Raw genomic sequence first — 23,369 nt, 5'->3', positions numbered from 1 at the left:
AAAGCTAATACTAAGTAATGCAGTCTACTTTAATAGGCCACTGAATTTGGCATATATTTAATGCTGGGCACTTGCCATCCTGAAACAGAAAGAATGATTATTATCTTTTTCTATCATTTGGGAAAAAAACCAGGCTTTATCAGATTTTAAAGCTTTCACAGAATGGTATGCATTTTCAAGCCCAGGAAATACTTGCCATCACTTACAAAACATCTCAGATGATCTTCTGTCCATAGAGAATCATAGTTTATAGGCTGGTGATGATACAAGCATATTAGATGTTAATGCTTACTTTAAAAATCATATCAGTTACAGTCCAAGGTAATTGTTTTCCATCTTCAGTAAAAACCCTAATAATGTAGTAAAAGTTTAAATGAAACTAGTAGAAAGAGCATTGAAAAATAATCAATATCTCTGTACTTTTTTTTTTAATGAAGGTGTTTAGTGAGGAATCTGATGCTGCCAATTTAGGAGCAATTTATAGAGTGCTACTGACATTTAAATGCATTTTGAGCAAGATGTCTTTTCTCAGTAGCCACAAAACAGAATTATTAGGGTTTTCCGTTGGTAACAAAATTTCATCTACTGTGAAACCAAGAACAAAATGAGCTAAGACTGTAGGGTGTCCAAGTAGACACAAACTGGTGTTAAAAGTAACATAAAGCAAAATTCTTTTCAATGTACATAAGATATCTTTATCCTGCAGGGTGCTAGAAGCAAGAGATAGTCTCATTTTCATTTCAATTCCTTAATCTACCAATATATTTAATGTTTCTCTTCTATATCAGCGAGGTTTTCAAAAAAAGAAAAATTAGAAGATGGTTTTACATGTCATGTTTCAGAAAGTTTTTATGAAAAAGTTTAATTTCTCTAGAATAATTAAATAGGTCATTGAAAACATACAAAGATGTTTAACAGTGACACATGAGTTAATAGTTTTTTGGAAGGGGTGCATGGGTGGCTCAGTTGGTTAAGTGTCTGACTTCGGCTCAGGTCATGATCTCACGGTTAGTGGGTTTGAGGCCCATGTCGGGCTCTGTACCAACAGCTAGCTCAGAGGCTGGAGCATGTCTTTGGATTCTGCATCTCCCTCTCTCTCTCTGACTCTCCCCTGCTCATTCTGTCTCTGTCTCTCAAAAATAAATTTAAAAACATAATTTTTTTAAATAAATAAAAATAGTTTTTTGGAAGCTTATTTGGAAGGCAAGTTCCCTAGATTGCATGGGTCATATGTTTACCTCAGGACAGTGTACAAGACAGTATGTCACAGGCTTCACAGTCAGCCTGAATTCAGAGCCAACCTCTACCACTCATCAGAGACCTGACCCTGAAAAAATTACATGACCTATTGATTTCTTCATCTGTGCAATGGGAATCTTAGTAGGGAGACTCTCTTCCTTGCAGAGTTGTTGTGAGGAACTAAGAGAGTATGTAAGTGGTTCACATATTTCCTGACACATAAGTGTTCAAAAATGCTGACTCTATTAGTAAGATAAGTAAGACATTATGGATAATGTCTTCTAGAATCACTAGTTGATACTCCAAGAGTATATTAGGAACCAGCACTTCTAGTATTTAGTATATATATAAATATTACTTTTCACAAGTAATTTAAAATAGTGCCTTTTAATACAACATTTTTATCATTGCTATGCCCAGATAATAATGTCTAAAACTGTTACCTCCAGAATACTGAAGGATTACTTTCAGAATCGTATAAAATCATGGATTCTAGAATGGTAATGGGCATGCCAACTATTTATTAATAATGGTCAATTTTAAGGATAACCATTTCAGAAGGTTTAAAAATTACTTTCCTATACCATGTGACATTTATAACTAACACATTTTACGAATTCTTCCTTCAGATAATAGTAACCTACAAAATTACAATTTGTAATGCTTTAGCTGGTTTTAATTTGAAAAGAAAACACCTGGGCCTTGCCACTTTCTTTTTGATAGCAACTTTATTCATAATTGCCAAAACTTGGAAGCAATCAAGATATTTTTCAGAAGGTGAATGGATAAATAAACTGTGGTATGTCTAGATGATGGAATATTATTCAGTCTCAAATGAAATGCGCTATGAAGCCATGAAAATTCAGAGATGGAGGAACCTAAAATACATATTTACTAAGTGAAAGAGGCCTATCTGAAAAGGCTATATAATTCCAACTATGTGAAATTCTGGACAATGTAAAACTGGGGAGACAATAAAAAGATCAGTGATTTTCAGGAGTGGGATGGAGGGTGGGAATGAATGACAGGAGCACAGAGGATTGTTAGGGTACTGAAACTATTCTGTATGATACTACAGTGGTGGATACAAGTCATTATACATTTGTCAGAACCACAGAATGTACAACAACAATGAACCCTAGTGTAAACTGTGGACTTTGGGTAATTATGATGTGTCATGTAGGTTCACTGATATAACAGATGTCCCATGCTGGCACATTATGTTGATGGTGGGAATAGTTGTATGGTGTTCAGGCAAGGAGGGTATATGGAAAAGCTCTATACTTCCTGCTCAGTCTCACTGTGACCCTAAAACTGCTCTAAAAAATAAGGTCTATTTAAAGAACATACACAAAAAGTAAAAAAATAAAGGGAAGAAACACCTGTCCCTGTAACCATCTTGCTAATGAAGCAGAACATCTAAGGCTAGTTTGTTTACTTAAAAAAGAAGAAGAAGAAAATAGTATAATTAAAAAGATAAATATCTGATTTTTGCCCATTTTATATAAAACTCAAGCTAATTTTTTATTTATGTTCTAACTCATAGTATTTGTAAAGTTTAAAAAAGGAATATTAAATAGCAAATAAAAGATTATCTGTCTTTATGAACTCCACAAATCCATAAACAAATCCCTTAATGAGAGCATATGTCAGTTCTAAAAAATCATTGTGTCACTAGTGCAAAAAGATAAATTCAGTGAAGATTTGAAGCTATAGAATGATATGCATGAGTTAAAAGGATGTTTAGACTTGCTTCTTTATTATATATTAAAACTTTAATTTTTTTGAGATGAGACACTCCATGAGAATGATACTCGTTTTCTATGGAATAATATTTTAGACCACCATCTTAGAATAAAGAGAAATTCATGATATCCCGGCAGGGGATACCAGTTTGTGTTGATGGTTAGCAAAGCTCTATAGCTGCTGATGTTTCCCAGTTTGGAAAAGCAAACCGACTCCTTGCCAGGGGGGAGCAGGCAGGGAAGATCAGCTGGCATCCGGCCAGCGAGTATTCTCTTGCTGGCCTCCCATTGACCACAGAGGTCTTAGCAGGGGTAGTCTAATGAATGCAGTTTTAGGTCAATTAAAAATCAGTCAGACAGACCCAAAACCCTGAGGTTGAACCTTTGAACTTGAGTGACAACTTCTGTATTCAGAGACCATAGACATTAACCACAAGACAGACATTTTTGATGAGGAAATAACTACAAGTGATAGGTCCCGGGCTGATGCAGAGCTTACTGATGTAGAAAACATCCTCAGTAATAGTGCTTCTTTCCAGAAAAGGAATCTACTATTCACATATCAACAAACCTTTTCTGAACCTCCAACATTTTTTTATAATTTTTTGTAACGCTTACTTGTTTTTGAGAGACAGAGAAAGATGGAACACAAACAGGAAGGGACAGAGAGAGAGACACACACACAATCCAAAGCAGGCTCCAGGCTCTGAGCCGTCAGCAGGAGCCCAAGGCACAGCTTGAACCCAGGAACCTTGAGATCATGATCTGAGCTGAGTCAATGCTTAACTGACTGACCCACCCAGGAGCCCCCTAACCTCTAACTTTTGAGATGTTAACGTACTATCCCTTAGAATATTTTAGAGATGTGTATTGAACATTTTAGTCAACTTTATGCATTCTTTTTTTGGTTTGAGGGCTTTTGTTTCTTTGTTTTCCCTGTACCCTCTTCCACTTGATAACAGCACAGACATTTTATAAAATAATATAGAATTTTGGTCACAAAGAAAGAAAACCATTAAATAGTATATGATTGAGTTCCCTGAGCTGGGTCTAGAAAAACTGGCTCTTTCTTAGGGAATGAGATACTTAGCAAAAAGGACAGTCTGTCCTCACAAGTAGCGATTAACTAGAATTCTCATTTTTTAAAACTGGCTTTATCAGGCATTCTGACTTTTTCTAAAGAGATTGCTACTGCTAACCACTCTTTAAGTTTACTGGGGAATTAATGCTCAGTGGCCCACTGGGGTTCATACAATAGCATTAAATAATTACTCCTCCTTTATGTATCTCCTGCTGTCTTAAAAAGAATAAGTATACTAAAATTGACTGTGGGAGAATTCAGGACATCTAACTCTGAAGAAAATATGCACACATACATATCCACTTAGTGATTAAGAGGCAGCTTCAAGTACCCCATAGCAAACAAATCGCTCACATGGAGACAAGAAAGAAAAAGAGCAGAGGAAAGAAAAAGTAGCCACGGTAGCCCAAGTGGTGGTGGTAAAGCTCAGGAACTAGTGGAGTTGAAGTGAGCAGGCATAGGTGCAGCTTGGTGTGAAGGAGAGGGATCCACGGTTCTCCATAAATCCAGTGACTAGCATGGCTCCTATCTTCTCTGGGAGCCCCCAGTGGCAGGAGGTACAGAGCAGGAGGAGCTGGAGGGAGCACTGACATGGAGGGGAAGGAAAGTCATGAAGGGTGCAAGGCAGGCAGGGAGAAGAGGTGCTTCAGGCTTCTTCCCTTGCACTGGTTCATGAGCCCAGTTTGGTTTGGTGAATGCCATTTGGTGCCAGGCCTGGCTGTGTCTCCTTGGACCCCAGATAGGGCCACCCTGTGTGTGTGGAGCAGAGGGAACTCTGTCTTAAAGTTAACAAGCAGCAAAACAAAGGAAAAAAAAAAAAGTTGAGGCTCTCTTAAATGTTGTAGTGGTGAGAATGAGAAAGGGTGAGCTTGTAGCCTTGCTCATCCTCTGCACTGTGCTTGGCCTTAGCTTTCTCCTCTGTAAATGGAGTAGTCATACCCCAGAGGGATATTGTGAGGAGTAAGTATGTGGTAAATTGTTATCAAGTTCCCCTCACAGTGCCTTGTGGTAGATGATTGACAAAGTTAAGCCACTTTCTCCTTTTCAGCTCCTGCAGTTTCATTTGTAAAACAGGGCATTTAGAATTCTAAATGCTTTCTAAAATGTGAAATCCAGCAGACGAGAATTGCTGAGAAGTGTATGCATTATGCTTTATACATCTCAGGTCTCAAGGACCTCACTAATTCCAGTAATTCTTGGCAAAGACACGGCACCCAAGGTGGGCTCAGGACAGTCTGAGAGCAGCAGGCAGTGAGGACAGCCTGTGCCGGAGGTGGGCCAAGGCGCTGCCCACTGAGGGCACATGGACAAGTGACATGCCCATAGACCTACACACAGAATGGTCAGATCTAGCCATGTGCCTACAAACCAGGGATTGCATTGAAACTGCTGTTCTGTGGGCTCTCTGTGGCTCACAGATATATTTTTTCCCTTTAGCTAGCATACTATTTTTTTTTCTAGAGCTCTGGAAACCTGGCTCAAAACCTTAAAACCAAGCTTAGTATTTTTTTAAATATTTTTTAAATGGCTTTAGTCAGAGCGTTCACTCTTGTTTTACCACATTCCCTATCATTTCCAGTTGCTCTAGACTTGGCCATTCTGTTTCTGTCTGGCCCTTGAGTTTTCAGACCCCAGGCAAGGCAGGGCACAAGCCAGGGAGCTGGCCCTGGACACAGAAGCAGGCATTGAATGTGTTCTCTCTCTATATATCAGAGTTGATGGATGAAATATAGGACTGTGCTAAATCTGCATGTCAGATAAACATAAGTGTATATATTTATGTAAGTATGTTGCATGGAATCTTCTTATTTCCTAAATCTGGCATCGTACTCTGTACTCACTTATAATTCACATCATGCTACCAGTAGGTACTCAATAAGTAGTAATTGTCATTGTAACATTTGGAAAAGGAATCTTGGAAACAGAACACCTTAGCAGCCTTAGAGAAAGGGAGAGAGAACTAATATATTTCAGCATTTGAAAGAGATAAATTGAGCAAGGCTCATGAATGAATGTTTTAATTTGATATGGGGCGAAATTGGAAACTGTCGTGCCTAGGAGGGTTTTTCTTCATGCTGGGCAATGACAGATAGAAGGTTACTGGATGCAGGCCTTGCTCAGTGAAGAACTACGTCAGGAGGAGCATCGTTCCCAGGACTCTCTTCAGTGCATCTTCATGCCTGTTAGTGAGAGGATGCTAAACGCTGTAATTGTGGTAGACTCCAGGCCTGCGGTCTCTGTGAATGCTGTCATACATACCAAGCTCTGCATTCTGTCACCTCTAGGTGACATTGGCCTCTTTACTTTTCTATCCTGTTAATTCTCTTCTCCCTCAATTGCCTTGCCTACTCTGAGTGTAGCTAAGTGTCCTCTTTTTTCAGGCTGTTCTGTCTTATCTCTGTTTAATTCTTGAGGCCTGGGAGGGCAGTAAGGAGGTAGTGTGGATAGAGGCCAGCAGTATTCATTGGACGTCTTCTACCAGCCAGGTGCATTATCCGATTTGATCTCTGGACCATGCTGTGAGGAAGGTGACATTATTCTTTTCTTAAATATATGCTTTGTTTTTTAGAAAAGTGGTTTTTTTTGAGCAAAATAGAGTGGAAAGTAGAGAGAGTTCCCGTTTATCCCTGCCCCAACATACGATTAACATCTGTTAACATCGTGCACCATAGTGATACCTTTGTTACAATCGATTAATGTTTTTTAAAGATGAGAAAACAGGGTTTGCAAGATCGGACCCAGGCATCAGGGCTCCGTCTTTCCCAGTGGTAAAGCCTGCCTGCTTTGCTCCCGCTAACAGCTGTCCTCAGCACCAGGTGTCTCCCTGGCCTGGTGCCCCCTGTGGTCCTCTTCATTCTCACAGGGAGATGTAAGCAGTGGGTGTAGCTTTAGATAAGAGGAAGTCATGGCTAGATTGCCGTCTTGTGCTCCCACATCTACTCCAGTGGATAATTGAGGTTTGGGAGGAGCTGTGACTTTATTCTCTGAAGTTACTTTTTATCTTTTCCTTTCTCCACTTTCCAGTCCATGAAGATTAAAAGAAGGAAGGTTGATAAAGTGATCCTAAATATGTTTTGTGTTGAGATTTTATCTGAAAGTTCCAGAAGTTACTTTCATGAGACAATCAAGTCATTTCAGGCAAAGTTTGATGGAATCTACTGTCTAGCTTTTAAAACCCATGTTTTTCAAAGCATCAACTGTAAGTATAATCTTAAGAGCCACAGATATCCATTTCCCCTTTAACAATCAGTGAGGTAGATTTACCTCACACCCTAGACCTCACCTGAACCAGACATAGCCCTTCATAATCCTCTAGAACAGGGGAGATGTAAGTGTCACTGGATTACATTTCTTCCCTTAAGTGCCAAATGGCAAGCTGTCACATAAATGAGCCAGAGATGGCCTCTGTCTTTTCACCTCTGAGTCGTTCATGTGTCCACTGTAGTCTGAAATATTGTTAGCTCAATAGCCTCCTGACACTAAATTCAGATTTTTATACATGCAATTATTTAAAACAAATAAACAAACAGAGTTTTAGCCATTTAGAGCCTGCCTGCTTTATATACTCTATAAAACCTCACCCAGCATCTGTTGACCATTGATAAGAGAGGGCCTTGTGGTTTTAATACCCCAGGCTGCCACTGCCTTCTGGAGTTCTCTGACCCAGAGACTTCCTTCCATGCTTCTGAGTGAAGTCACTTAGCATGTAAGCTCCCTTTCTCCTGGGAATCCCCTTACTGTCCTTCCTTTCTGGAGACTGACCTCTTTTCCTTAAGCTTCTGGATAGTCTCTTGTTGTGAGGGACTTCTACCTCCCACGAGCTCAGTCCAGGCAGTACCCAGTAAAGCTTGTTGTGCATTACTGTTTCTTGTGGGCATATCTATGCCCTAGATCAGCCCCCAAATCCCTCAAGCCAGCCCCCTACACACGCAGACTGGGCACAACTAAGATTTCAAGAAATCCAGTATAAGAACCTTCAGAACTAAAGATGACCCATACTGCCTTCCATCTGGAAAAGACCCTTTGTAGAAAAGGTTTTCATTCTATCTTCTTCAACCTTCTGGATACTAAATGTGTGTGTGTGTGTGTGTGTGTGTGTGTGTGTGTGTGCACGTGCGCGCGTGTGTGTGTGTATGTATTTTAATTTTTTTAATGTCTTATTTATTTTTGAGAGAGTGTGAGTGGGGGAGGGTCAGAGAGAGAGGGAGACACAGAATCCGAAGCAGGCTCCAGGCTCTGAGCTGTCAGCACAGAGCCTGATGCAGGGCTCGAACCCATGAACTGTGAGATCATGACCTCAGCTAAAGTTGGCTGCTTAGACTGAGCCACCTAGGCAGCCCAGTTATATATATTTTTGTGTGTATATTTATAGTTTGTGTATTAAATGGGTTTGCCCAGCTTTATATTTGCCCCTCCTATTTATACATGTTACTAGGAAAAAGTATGATGTATTTTCAGATTACAGCGATCAGAGACAGACTTAAGTTTTTAATAAAAATAAGTATAGTGCCTGCAATTTATCATGCACTTACTGTGTGTCAGGCAATATTTTAAGCCCTTCCCATGCATTATTTTACTTAATCATCAGAGTAACCAATGAGGCTAGTACTTTTATTTATTTACATTTTATGGGTGTGGAAAGTGGGTTCAGAGAGATTACTTGCCTCATTTAGAGTCACACTAATGATGCTGCCATTGGATATGAACCCAGTTTGCTAGATGCCTACACCTGTGGCCTGCTCTCTTACATATGCCTTCAATAAGTGAGAGGATTTTCTATAAGGACACATGGGGAAGTAAGTAAACAGTCTCAGCAGGCGGAGCCACACACTTTGTGTAGTAGAGGAAAATAATTCAAACTGTTTGTAGTTCTGCAGGCCTCTGGGACCTAACCTAATTCTGTCTCCCAGCCTCTTCTTGCTTTTCTCTCATCTTCATCTCCCTCATGGTTTCATCTGCCTCAGAACTCCTTTTTCATGGCTTTTCCTCTTTGTGTCTTTGTACCTCTCTGTTTCTCCCACACTCTGGCCTCTGGAGTCTCTGTGAATATTTTTCTTACACTTCCACAGGTAGAGTAGATGCTTGGGTTGGTCCATCCATTACAGAGAACTTCACATCTGGGCACTTCACCTCTGGGGCTCACGGCCAGCCCTTAGTTGTCTGCCTTTGGGTCAGGCACCAGGCCCTGGATCAGTCAGCTGGGACCAGGGACTGACTTCGATCACACTGTACAAACGATGGAAATTTTGTGTAAGACCACACAGGATGGGGCTACAAGTGAGACTTGAGCCTGCAGGCTTTTTAAAGGAGGCAGCGAAAGCCCAAGTCTTCCTAAGATCTGTCTGGCAAAAACAGGGAGATTTTCAATGTATCTATTTTGAATAACCTAAGATCATATGATTAAAGCATCAGCAAATAAAAACATTTTCAAGGGTAGTTCCTAGCAGCAAATATATAAGTCATTAAATATGTATTTACCTTTACCTGGGGGAAATTCAAGCATATTTTTGTTTATTTGCAGCTTGTCATGTCATTGATTAGGTCAGGACATAAAATGGAAAACAAATCATTAGTTACAATAGTAGAATTATATACAACATTAGTTCTCTTATTTTGTTACATTTATAAAACATCCATGAGTGTGTACAAATGGATAATGTTGAGCTTCCATACATTATCTATTAGATTATAAGCATGATAGAGTCATGTACACTTCCCTTCTAGTCCTTGAGCATCTTATTATTCATAGTGTGGCAGACACTTAATAAATGACATTGCCTAATTAGTTAGCTGTGATGCCAATTGAAAAGAATGTGCTAGTGTAAGAATCCTCAATCAGTGTAGAGTAAAGGAGAAATAAAGATACTTTTTTGGATATTTTATGTCTTAATTCCAGTTTCTCTGGGTCAAGATAATAAATTGCTGTAATGGAATTCGGTATCATTCTCTTCTGTTTGTTTGCACACCATGTGTTAGCTAGCCACCTCATACTAATGCAAATATAAACATTCAGGAAAATATAAATCTTTGGTATGCTTTCATTTTTTTTAAAAACTTTTCATGAGGGTTTCAGTACTGTGTTTAAAAGTCCTAATCAACCTCTAGTTTAGGCCTATTTTAATCATTCTACTTGGGATGTCAAGCTGTAGAACTCTAATTAAATTGATGAAAGACTACAAAACAAAATTAAGGAGCATGTGAAAATGGAGATTAATCCTGTCCATGGACTTCTTTGTTAATAGTTGAATTTTGGAAGTGACCTTCTGTCCTATCAGCTTACAAGCACACTGAGTCTAGAGAGATTAAATGCCTTCATCCCCAAGATCCCTCAGCTGACTAGTGGCTTAATACTATAAAGTTAGAAGCTATAGCATTTTGATGTTTCCAGATATTTGTATAAGTCATAAATCTTCTTTACGCAGTGGACTCTATATATGACTTGTGAGTTCAATCTCACTATTATTCTACACACACACACACACACACACACACACACACACACACACGATGTCTTCTGTTTGGCTTTAACTTGGTAAGTCATTTCCAGAGGTGATCAACCACGGAATCAGTTAACAATATGGCGTTTCCTCCTCATTTCATAAGTTCCTGGAGAAGCCACTCTTTATGCTCCATTCAAGGCATTTTGACCACAGAGTTTTCTTTTTCCCCCCGTCTCTTTAACTTCTAGAAACCCCATGGGATGAAGAACCCATTTTGAGAAATATGTCACAGCAACTTTTGAAATGTAGGAGGCCAAGCAATTAGTGTCAGATTTTCCCCTGGGGAAAAAAAAAGATGAGAAAAGTTCATATATATACTACAGAGGTAACTCAAGGAGATTCTCTGCTAGTGGTACATTGTATAAATGATAATTTTTGATAAAGCAACAATCTTCCCTGGGAGAGATTTATGCCATCTTTGAGTCATTAATAGTACATGACACTGGTTTTCCACTCAGAGGTAAAACAAATCATCATAGAGTTTTTTGTTGTTCTTCTATCAGGTATATGTAAAAAGCTTTTAAATTTATAAAGTGTCTTTGGAAATTTACAGGAATGAAGTTTACCAAATGCACATTTAATGGGAAAACCAAATCAAACTCAGATGTAATCTCAAGGTCTTTTTGTGGATTTCATATTCCTAGTCTTTTCAGAGGGACATTGGTTGCTTTTTCTGAGATGTGAATTTAATTGGTTTCAGTATAGGTTTAAATTCAGTAAGCAGGTGGTGATTACCCACCATGTGCGAAGCAGTACATTAGGTACAATCATGAGCTATGCTCATGTAATCCTTACATATACCCTCTGAGGAATTATGACCCCATTACTTCAGACAAAGAAAGTCTTATAAAAACTATGACTCATCCATGATTACGTGACTAATCAGTGGTATTATAGGGATCATAAATCATATAATTTTATACTTAAATCGATTATACTTTCCAATAAAATTATAAGGAGAAAATCTTGAAAATACTGCCGTGTCCACATTCTCTTGATTGTTGCAGGATCAACAATCTGATTCACCAAAGGAAGATTCTGTTGCTGACTCATTAAAGGAAGATGATGTTGGTTAATGCCATGACTTTGGAGTCAGGCCAACAAGGGGATGAACTCTGGCTCTTTAGCTGTGGAGAAATGTCATGACTTTGAATAAAGGTTGTTTGGGATTTAACTTCCAAGCCTCAGTTTCTTTCCCAAACAATAGCATTACAACAACATTTCATAGGGTTATAATGAGAATCAAGTATAATACTGAACATAGAGCATTTAACAGAGTACCCAGCAAATTGTACAGATTCTTGGTAGTTATTATTCATAGTAATAGTGATGAGATAAGATAATTTACAAATTGGCTAACAAAAGATGTTTCTTGTATTCAGGGTCATATGAAGACTTTTCTTATTAATAAAATTGTATTGATCTCACTGACGATGTTAGTGACAAACAGCCCACATAAAGTATTTGTCAACTTTAGGTGATGCTTTTTAAGATATTTTAAAATATGGAGCCAGAATAGAACATTTTTAGATTATGTCCATATTTTAGTTACTTTGGTAATGGATTGGGAATAATGGCATGAATAAATTCTGACAGGTGAAGAGTTCCCAGCCCTCTTTAAAGAATGCATACAAAAATAATTATATATATTCTTTGAGTCATTAAAAAAAATTCTACAGCTGTTATGCAGTGGTTATACAACTATTTTGACAGGCTTTTAGAACAGTTTCTCTCCTTAAAAATCGTTCACTTTCTACTAGAGTTAATGTTTAGCACAATAGGTCACAATATTACTGTAAGCCAGGAGAAATCAATTTGGTTTTCATTATATGTAGGTAAGTTAATTTTGTCAGAATTAATAAATATAAGTTATATAATGTATGACAGAGAGGTTTGGCTTTAAAAATACTCCTGGTACAAGGAGTTTAGATTGGGAATATACAGGATCAGTCTTTATTACACAGGTACACAGACATCTATACAATTCAGGATTGATTATATTAAAACAAGCTGGAGTTTCCCCAGATTTAAATATAACCACAGAGTTTCATTTATTTCCTGTAGACTTCTCCACATAAAGTCAGTCAACATCTATCAAAGTGTTTAAAGAGAGAACCTTGGATATTTGTCTATATACTATGAGGTTGACAAAGTACAAAGAACCTTGTGCAGAAATCAGAATCTTTAAATATAGAGTCTATAGATTTAATCTTTCATGAGAATGAAATAGATAAATGTAAGAATGGTTCATCCTATAAGGATAAGATAAATTTCTGTTACTGGGAAATGACTTTTGAAAGTGATATCTATGGATTCAAAAAAAGAAATCTCCATTTGTAAATATAAAGGGGCAATGTGTGTGTGTGTGTGTGTGTTTGTGTGTGCACGCCTTTTAGCTTATTCATATCATTATCACCCTTTTAATTAATAATCATCTTTTTAACTAAGCCATGAGTTTTAAGGCTTTAACCTTTAGGTCCTCAGTGGATGATCTATTTCATAGCAAAAACATCTTAAATTCAAATTATAATCCTATTTTCATTTCTTTTTTTCAGATGATGAAACATGCTTGGAATAATTATAAACGTTATGCCTGGGGATTAAATGAACTGAAACCTATATCAAAAGAAGGCCATTCGAGCAGTTTGTTTGGTGAGTAGAATGTGCTTTGGTTTCTTAGTAACAGTAACTTTTCTCCGATTGATGGAATTTGTGGGTGGTAAATTTTGTGTGCCCCTCCAGGCCATGTTGCTAGGAAACTTGCATACCTGCTGGAATTTTATCTTCAGGGACTGGGCATAGTATGTCCTTCAGACAGAGCACTCTACATTAGAATCACTTGCATACCTTTAAAAAAAATACTGATGCCTGGGGAACAGTTCCAAAAGTTCCCATTTAATGGATATGGGTGCAGCATCAAGATTTTTAGCTCCTGGGGTGATACCCAGCAGAGGACCATTTGGTCGACTGCATTAACTGCTTCCTGTCAGGTAAAAGTTGTGTCTTTATTGATACACTGGCTAAGGCAGCCTGCCATGGTGATCTTCACTGTATCTTGACGACTCTGAACTTTAGCTCTGGGTTTCTCCTATTTGTGCCATGAAAGAGAAAGTGAGAATGGATGGCCAGTTATTTGAACTTCCATTTATCTATGTTGTTATGCTTCATTGCATTTGGTCCTCACAGCATCCCTTTGTGATTGGTACTCTGGATGCTAATGGCAATCCCATTGTGAGGTGAGGGAGCTAGGGAACAGAAGTGTTAGATGGATTCCTTGGGTCACAGAGCTACCCAGTGCCATTCTCATCACACTTGTTCTTTTATATTGTGCACAATTTTGTCTGTAAATAAAAGGATGAAGGGGGTAGAGTCTCATTCTGACACTTCTTAATTCCTCATAGAAAATGTGACTTTTTATACTTTAACTGAAGGTGTTAAATAGTATCAAATCATATAACAAACAACAGTATCAACTGACATTTATTATGTGCCAAATGCCATTTGTGTGTCATCTCACTTAACCTCATTATTATACACATTTTATAGATGAGAAAGATGTAGCTCAGAGAAGAGCTTGCCCATATTAGCCACATACTAACTGGCTGAGCTGGGGCCAGAATCCAGGTGTGGCTAAGCTCTGAGCCTGTGGTCCTAATCACCACAGTATACTTTTCCATTTATTCAGGATCTTCCGTGTGTTTGGCTCTCCTTCCAGCACTGGTGTTAATCAACACAATACAAGTCTTTGCAGAGTTCATGGCCTAGTGCAGAAGAGCTGTGTGTAGGCACTGAGTTGTCAGAGCACTAGAAGGGTCAATAGATGTTCGTCTGAAGTTCAGATATTCATACGAAGTTGGATCCCAGGTAGGGAGAAGGGAATTGGAAGAACAGCTACGAACAGTTAGGGAGAGCTGGCAAAGTGGAAGAAAGGCTGGTTGGCCCATCACAGTGACACAGACCTGGAAGAGAGGCCAAACCTGGAGTAGTGACAGTAGAAGTGCTTTCAGATGTTTTTATAAAGTATTGTTTTCATGACACAGTGACTAGTTAACATGGGTTTTGAGAGTTAGGAATTGAAGACAAATTCAGAAACTTCATGCAGACTCAGAGTCCTTTATTTTTTCATAGTTTACTATAGCTTTTTAAAATCTAATTCTGTTTTTGCTTTTATCCCTACATTTATCATTGATAAGTCCGTTTTAGGTAAATTTGTTAAAATCTTTATCAAAGAGATTATTTTGTTCTCTGTTAATATGTTGATAATTTTTTAAATGATTCTTAAACATTGAAACATACTAAGTCTCTTAGTATGGAATGTGCAGATGAAGAAGACAAGACTTCTCCATTCTGAGGAAGTTTACAGACTAAAAGAGATGCATACAAGTAATTATAATGGAAGGCAGAAACTGATGAGTGCAAGACCAATGTAAAGTCTCACGTCAAGGGAGTTCAAAGGAAATGAATCAGAGTCAAGATGGTCTGGGTGGGTGGAAGGGGAGGTTAGGATCAGTCAGGCCTTCAAAGGGGGAGTGAATTCCATTTTGGAATAATGGCTTCTTAGAGCTATCATAATTTTAGATCTAATTACAGTTAAAAGTTTTGCACAGGTGCACTTTGATGTGATTACATTCAAATTAATATGTATGTTACTCCTTTGTTTCAGATCTATTTTTTTCTTGGTGAAGAATGCAGTTACAAATGAAATTTCTAAGACATTATATTCTACAAGTTCAGAAGAAACTCTAAAGATTAGTATATCAACTCATAGCCTATAATGATTATTACTTTGGTTTTGATGCAGCATTTAAATTTTCTTTCACTGAAAGAAGTTAAACTGTGTTAATTATTACTGTTTATTAACAAATTCCATATTATCCTTTTCCAGGTATGGTCAGTTTGCTTGTATGTGTCTGCCAAATATTTTAATCAATAAATATTTTTCTGATATTTTCAGGTAGTATTAAAGGAGCAACAATAGTAGATGCCCTAGATACACTTTTTATAATGGAAATGAAAGATGAATTTGAAGAAGCAAAATCATGGGTTGAAGAAAATCTAGATTTCAATGTGGTGAGTTAAACAAAAATTGCCAATTCAGTTTTTAAATCTCAGTTTAACATGGACAAAATCTGTTGTGGGCCCCCAGTTATTGTGTTACATACCATAGTGAACACAAAGAATGCATTTTTAAATAGTACCATACTATAGTCTTGGCCTCCATTACTACAGAAGTACATGTTTTTGTTCTTTAGCAAATTAGGAGTAAGGAAAAAGAAAAATCTATCAAGACCTACATGTGCCAAGTGTTCATGTTCAAGTCCATAACCACCGTCTGAGATGGCCGTTATTTTCACACCTGCACAGGTTACAGATTGGAGCCTCGTAGGCTTATCCAGATCACAGAGCTAGTTGTGTGTCACAGCTGTGAGTCAGCACACATCTGTGTGGCTCCATGCTTATGCTTTTGCATCGTGCCATGGCACATTGTTTCGATTTTGTTAAATTAACTTTTGTTAATTGGAGCAAAGGGTGCCAGGTGGTGAGCTGCAGCCCAACAAAAGACCACAAGAGAAATTGCAGTAGAGAAGCTTGTTACTCACAGGTCCTGAGGAGGTACACAGCAGGCCTCCAGGGGCCGCAAAGGGAGGTCAGGCAGAGTATAGACAGGACCTGGGACACATGCCTTTAGTAGGGTGGGTGTAGTGCGTTGGGGTCAAATTGGTCAATTCATACCAGAAAGAACTAGGTTTTGGTAAGGTCCACAGGGGTCTTTTCAAAGGCAGGCACAAGGGGAAGGTCCTGAGGGGTGAGGGAAACTATTGATCACAAGGGCAACTGGGGGAGTCATACGAGGAACTTGCATTTGCTTATGACTGTGTGGGCTGTTTTATGGGATATGTACTCACACCGGGGCTAGCTTTGCCTAAGGCTCCCCACAGGCTATGTGGATGCTGAGGCAGCAATACCAAGGGGACGCTCCACTAAACTCTCAACACATCCACTCTCATCCACTTTCACATAAATAAGCCTTCAAACTTTGTTGTATACCCTTGTCTGCATAAAATGTTGTCAGTATGTATTTGAAGTCTTTTAAAAATCTTTGTATGTGTGCTATCATTCTTAACAAATACATCAAAACCCATTGTATAACAAGGAGAAGGTTCAGAATTAAGGAGAGCGGACACTTCCAGAACTTCTTGATAATTTTGATTTGGGAGGATGGCATCTTGTCAGAGCTCATCTAATTCCATGGCCAGTGTTTCACCTCATGATGAGATTGACAAAAAACTTGTTTTAAAAAACAGAAGAGTGTTGGCCCAGCTATGTTTTAGTCACTCACTTACGTTTGCATTATTGGTATTTTTAATTGGAGATTGTTTCACAAAAAAGCTTTATAAGCTGCTTTCTTGTCTATCTGGTAAGCATTCAATAATATCTGTAAACCTCCATAACCAGGCACAAGCATGCTGTATGTGAAAACTGGACATAAGGGCTCCCCTGGCAACACTTCCATTTTGTGGAGCTCTTGTTCTCTCACAGACACAGTGAGGACACCTATGCAGAATGTTACAGATCAGTACAACTAAATCCTTTTCCTATGTCTTTGCATTAAAAACTTATGGAAATTTAAAGTTTGAATATTTTGTTCCAAGGCTCCATGCTGAGCTTAAGATTCTCTCCCTCACTCTGTACTCTCTTTCTCCTTCTCTCTAAAATAAAAATAAATAAAATATTTTTTAAATGAGTATTTTGTTCCAACCTTCCTATTAATTGCTTATATGACCCATTTTGGAGATCACTGCCTTAAAGGACAATTACAGAAGTCTGTGTTTAATCTGCCTTATAATTGAATTTAGAATATAAAGAAGACATATATATTCCAACATAAAAGGACCTTGGAGATCAGTGTGTTCAGCTCTTTCATTTTAAAAATGGGAAAACAGACCAAGGGAGCTGGTGATTTGCTCAAGGTTCTATAGCCATTTGATTGGAGTGCTCTAATATTTAGAACTGAGTATGAAAAAAATCAAAGCAGTGAAAAAAAAATCTGTTTCTTTTTGAGGATTTGTCATCTCTTACTAATATCTCTGTCCCATCATGTTGTCAATAAGTTAAATTCAAATACCTACCTTTAAATAGGACTTGTTGTCGCCTATCTGTGGGAGAGAAATGGGTAGTGGGTTCCCTTCCCCAAACCCTTTCAGGAAGGGTTGAGAGAATAGGACCTGGATTCCTTCAAAATCAAATGATTTTTTTTCCTCCTGTTAACCAGTGTTTTTTGTTTCTTTGTTTCTTTAATTCAAATATAATTAACATAGTGTTATATTTATTTTGGGTGTACAGTATAGTGTTTCAGTGATTATATTTCTCACTGCTCATCAAGATAAATATATTCCTAATTCCCTTTATCTGTTTCACCTCCCTTTCCCCTTTGTTAAGAGGATATTTCTGTTTCCAAGTTTTGGAGGAACCTTCATATTGTTTTCCACAGTGGCTGCACCAATTTGCATTCCCACTGACAGTGCACAAAGGTTTCTGTTTCTCCATATCCTCACCAACACCTGTTATTTCTTGTGTATTGCACCATCCTGACAGGTGTAAAGTGTTATCTCACATGATTTTAATTTGCATTTTCTTGATGATTAGTGATGTTGAGAATCTTTTCATGTATCTGTTGGCCAGTTGTATGTCTTCTTTGGAAAAATGTCTAATTAGGTCTTCTGTCCATTTTTTAATTAGATTAGGAATTTTTGGCCTTAAATTGTGTAAGTTCTTTGTATATTTTGGATATGAACCCCTTATCAGATACATCATTTGCAAACATCTCCCATTCAGTAGGTTGCCATTTAGTTTTGTTGATGGTTTCCTTTGCTGTGTAAAAGCTTCTTATTGTGGTGTGGTTCTAATAGTTTAACTTTGCTTTTTTTCTCCCTGTCTAAGGGTTTATATATAGAAAAATGTTTCTACAACCAATGTCAAACAAATTACTGCCTATGCTTTCTTCTAGGAATTTTATGGTTTCAGGCCTCACATTTAGGTCTTTAATCCATTTTTAATTTATTTTTGTGTATGGTATAAGAAAGTGGTCCAGCTTCATTCCTTTGCATGTAGCTGTCCAGTTTTCCCAGCACTATTTGTTGAAGAGACTATCTTTTCTCCATTATATATTCTTGACTAGTCATACATTAATTGACCAAATAAGTGTGTGTTTATTTCTGGACTCTCTATTCTGTTCTGTTGATCTCTGTGTCTGTTTTCATGCCAGTACCGTACTGTTTTGATTACTACAGCTTTGTAGTATATCTTGAAATCTGGGGTTGTGATATCACCAACTTTGTTCTTTTTCAAGATTGCTTTGGCTATTTGGGAACTTTTGTGGTTCCACACATATTTTAGGATTATTTTTGCTAGTTCTGTGAAAATGTTGTTGATATCTTAATAGGGATTGCATTCAATCTGTAGATTGCTTTGGGTAGTATGGAAATTTTAGCAATATTAACTCTTCTAGTCCATGAGCATGGAATATCCTTCCATTTGTGACTTACTCAGTTTCTTTCATCAATGTTTTAGTTTTCAGAGTAATCCTCCTCAGTGAAGTTTATTCATAGATATTTTATTATTTTTGGTATAGTTGTAAATGGGATTGTTTTCTTAATTTCTCTTTCTGTTACTTCATTATTAGTGTATATAAATGGAACAGATTTCTATATATTAATATTGCAGTTTTACTGTATTTATTTATCCAAGATTAAATGATTGAAGACAGGAAAATAGATGTTAGTGCTGCTAGACCTGAATAGTATCCAGATCCCTTGTCTGATAATTACAGAATTACTTCCCCAAACCACCCCAAATCCTGCAACAATTTTTTGCTTTCATGACCAGCAGTAGTCTGAGAAAATGTGGAATCATTTATCTAAAAGAACTAAGCACAAAGGCCTCTCAAGCTAACAGACAAGGTAACAAAAGGCGGTTGGACCTCAGACCACTACCAGGTGACATAAATGTGTTCCCTGGACCATGTGGACCTGTGAGGAATTAGAGGGAATCTAATAGAGGATATCAGACTGTGGAGAAGAGCTAATTTTTTGCTTCCTTACTTGCAAGATAAAGCAATTGGACTATTCTTGAGTGATTGCTAAAATGCTGACATTTAATGTTTATTTAAAGCTATATTTTTGTTTTTTAACAAGATTTTGTCCAATTAATTGACAGATTTGTGTAAAATACCACTTTAGAACTGCTGTTGATAATGTTGGCCTATATCTTTCAAAATATATTTTAAAAAGCATAGCCACAAATCTCAAATTTCTGTTTCTTATAATACTATTCCTTTTTTAAATTATTTTGATATTTTATTTATTTTTGAGAGAGAGAGAGAGAGAGAGAGACAGAGAGAGACAGAGTATGAGCAGGGGAGGAGCAGAGAGAAAGAGAGATACAGAATCCGAAGCAGGCTCCAGGCTCTGAGCTGTCAGCACAGAGCCCAACGCGGGGTTCAAACTCACGAACCATGAGAACATGACCTGAGCCGAAGTTGGACACTTAACCAACTGAGCCACCCAGGCACCCCCTTATAATGCTATTCCTAATGTGAGCAGTCTTGAAACATATTTGTTATAGTTCTCTCTGGGTATTGCCATATTTTCCCTTTAAAAAGCATTTGTTATTAACAGCCAAGTGAAGCCAAGTACTTCTCATCTTAAAATTAGTAAATTCAGGAAAGCTGTATTGTTTTACTCTCCTAATCATTGTTTTGTAAAATTCTTTAACATACCATTTTCTGGTTGTTGTTTTTTAAATTTTTTTTAATGTTTATTTGTGTGAGAGAGAGCATGAGCAGGGGAGGGTCAGAGAGAGAGGGAGATATAGAATCTGAAACAGACTCCAGGCTCTGAGCTCTGAGCTAGCTGTCAGCAGAGCCTGATGCGGGGCTTGCACCCACGAACCATGAGATCATGACCTGAGCCAAAGTCGGATGCTTAACTGACTGAGCCACCCAGACGCCCCTTTGGTTGGTTTTAATATGTCTTATATGAGGCTTTGTTTTATATTTGCTCAATTTACCTAGAGGCTCAGGTGATTATATCAACAATTATGCAGATTTCTCTCTGAAAATGGAAACTTTTTCCACTTATCTGAAGGACAGAGAAATTGGAGAAGCTTAAGCAAAGAGAGAAAATTTTTTTATTTTTATGGATAACATGTAATATTATTCCAGGTAATATTGGATAAATTATTGCTTGTTTTTAAATGAACTTTTTTCCTAATAAAGTATTATAATTGGCAGTGTGAGGGTATTGCAGATAAGTTAATGCATCCAAATTATTTCAAGGGAAAAACCAGAAAGAAACTGAAACAAACACTACTGTTGAGAGGTGGTTTATCCTGTGGTATTCCTGAGCATAAACCAATCTTTCAGTTAAGAATAAATGTGTTTGTATGTGAAATATTCAATTTGCATCACTTAAAGGTATAAAGTAAATGTTTTCTATTGGTTTATACTGTCATTAACTAAAACTCATTTTCTTTTAATTGAGGCATAGCAAGTTGATTCCAATTCCATACTTGGTAGCACAGAGTTCAAATGGCTTTAATAACTGGCTTAAAATAAATCACTGGGATAATATGTAGGAGCAAGGGCTTCCCAGGTGCAGCTTTGTATTCCATTCAGATATCCGTAGAGGAACATAGGTATGGCACACCACTAAAGGTAGACTCCAGTAGATGAGTTTTCTGGTTTTAATTTAAAGCAGTCTTAAAACAAAGAATCTAAAACACATTCTTGGTTACTCATTATTCATTATTTCATTTGTATGTTATTTACTAAATACCTTTGGACAGTCAGTTACCCTCATGGAGCTTATAGTCTAGCAGGAAAAATTGAGTACTTAATTTGGGGCCAAGTTTTCTTAGGAAGGAGAAAAGACAGAGGAAACCACCATTTGAAGAGTACAGAGATATGCTAAGTATTATGCTAGGTGATTTTTTTCCCATAGGTTATCTTGTTTAGTATTTGTGACAACTATACAGGGTAAGTGATATTGTCCCTGTTTTTATAGATGAAGAGGTGATTAACTAATCTGCCCCAAATCACACAAGTAAAAGCTATGGGTGAACAAGATCTGCCTAACTCAGTGACTATTTTTATTGGAGAGGAAGTGCAGAGAGTTGAGAAATATATATAGGCAGCCAGAGAATTTGAATCCTTCCAGTTTAAGCATGTAATCTTCATATCACAGCACACATTAGAGTGCATTGTTCCATAGGTACTCAATAAACTCTAATTAAATGAATGAGAAGTTATCTTGTCCTGCTTCTCAACAGACTATGTTAGACTCAGCTACAGGACAAGATGACAGGGTGCAAGGGTAACTGACTGTGTCATATTTTGAAATAGTTAGAAATGATAAGGAGTTCAAATGAAGTTGATTTACTTGTTTTCATCTAGCCAACTTCCAGAACAGATATGCAGTGGCTCCTGCTACTGAGAAATCTTTAACATAAGAACAAATGATCGAGAGTTTCATATTTAGGCATTTCCGAATTCAGTTCTGAGTGCTTCCTGTTCTTTCCTGTCACCTCAGAGAAGTATTGATTACCTAGATCTTTGCAGGAGAAATATTAAAAGCTATCTTCAGTATTAATTTTATAGAATATGTAGAGATTTTCTCCAGATAGTAATTTTTATATAAAACTTCAGTAAATGCCAAAGTTATATTAACTGTTAAAAGTCATTTTTCTTCATTGAGGTGAGGTGATATCTCTATGAAAGGGCGAGCTTTGAGAATGACAAAGGATAGATGATTAGCCTGTTCCAGACATTTACCTAGCAACACGCTGAGACAGTGGTCTTTGGCAAGCACATGGATTATACTTTGTTTTTTCTTTAATTTTTTTGATTGCAGTAAAATACATATCATACAATGGTGCCATCATAACCATTTTTAAGGGTAAGATTCAGTTAGTATTAAGTACTATAATATTAATGGAATCATATTTCTGTGCAGCCATCACCCCCATCCATATCCAGTTCTTTTAATCTTGAAAAACTGACACTCAGTTCCCATTAAACAATAACTTCCCAACCTTTATCCCTCCAGCCCCTGACAACCACCATTATATTTTCTGTCTCTATGACTGTGACTACTCCAGTGCCTCCTATAAAGTGGATTCATATGGTATATTTCTTTTTGTGACTGCCTTATTTCACTTAGCATAATGTCTTTAAGATTCATTCATATTAGAGCGTATGTCAAAATTTCCGTCCTTTCTAAGGTTGAATAATGTTTCATCATATGTATATTCCATATTTGCTTATCTGTTCATCTGTCATTGAACAACACTTGGATTGCTTCCATGTCTTAGCTATTGTGAATGTTCTAGGAACACAGATATACAAATGTCTCTTTGAGATTCTTCTTAGAATTATTTTTTGTATACACCCAGATGTGGGATTGCTGGATTGGCAATTGTTTTTAATTTCTGGAGGAGCCACCTTACTGCTTTCCACAGTGGCTGCATCGTTTTACCTTCCCACCAGTAGTGTGCCAGTGTTCCAGTTTCTCCACATTCTCACCAACACTGTTATGTTCTGATTTTGTTTTTTATAGTAGCCATCAGTAACAGATGTGAAGTGGTATCTCATTGTAGTCTTAGTTTGAATGGATTGTACTTTTGATTGTAATGAATACCGTATGCCTAAGATAACAGGCTAACTTAATCTTTTTCCTTTATTGAAAGTACAATGTTGACATGCAATGTTATTTCAGTTTCAAGTGTGCAATATACTAATTTCACAAT

The 23,369-nt window shown here is 37.4% G+C and overlaps 1 protein-coding gene across 1 annotated transcript in view; it reads left to right on the top strand.

Annotated features, from left to right (window-relative positions):
- Positions 1-23,369, top strand: part of MAN1A1 (mannosidase alpha class 1A member 1) — a 162,618-nt gene that overhangs the window by 26,001 nt on the left and 113,248 nt on the right. The window contains exons 2-3 of the mRNA XM_077766081.1: positions 13,121-13,217; positions 15,520-15,635. Of these exons, the coding sequence (XP_077622207.1) occupies positions 13,121-13,217; positions 15,520-15,635 (213 nt within the window). The remainder of the gene's footprint in view (positions 1-13,120; positions 13,218-15,519; positions 15,636-23,369) is intronic.

The sequence above is a fragment of the Crocuta crocuta genome, unplaced genomic scaffold (assembly GCF_008692635.1).
Source record: "Crocuta crocuta isolate KB4526 unplaced genomic scaffold, BGI_CrCroc_1.0 scaffold413, whole genome shotgun sequence".
Taxonomy (NCBI): domain Eukaryota; kingdom Metazoa; phylum Chordata; class Mammalia; order Carnivora; family Hyaenidae; genus Crocuta; species Crocuta crocuta.
The sequence above is the reverse complement of the archived record's forward strand: the minus strand, read 5'-3'. Positions and strand labels throughout refer to the sequence as shown.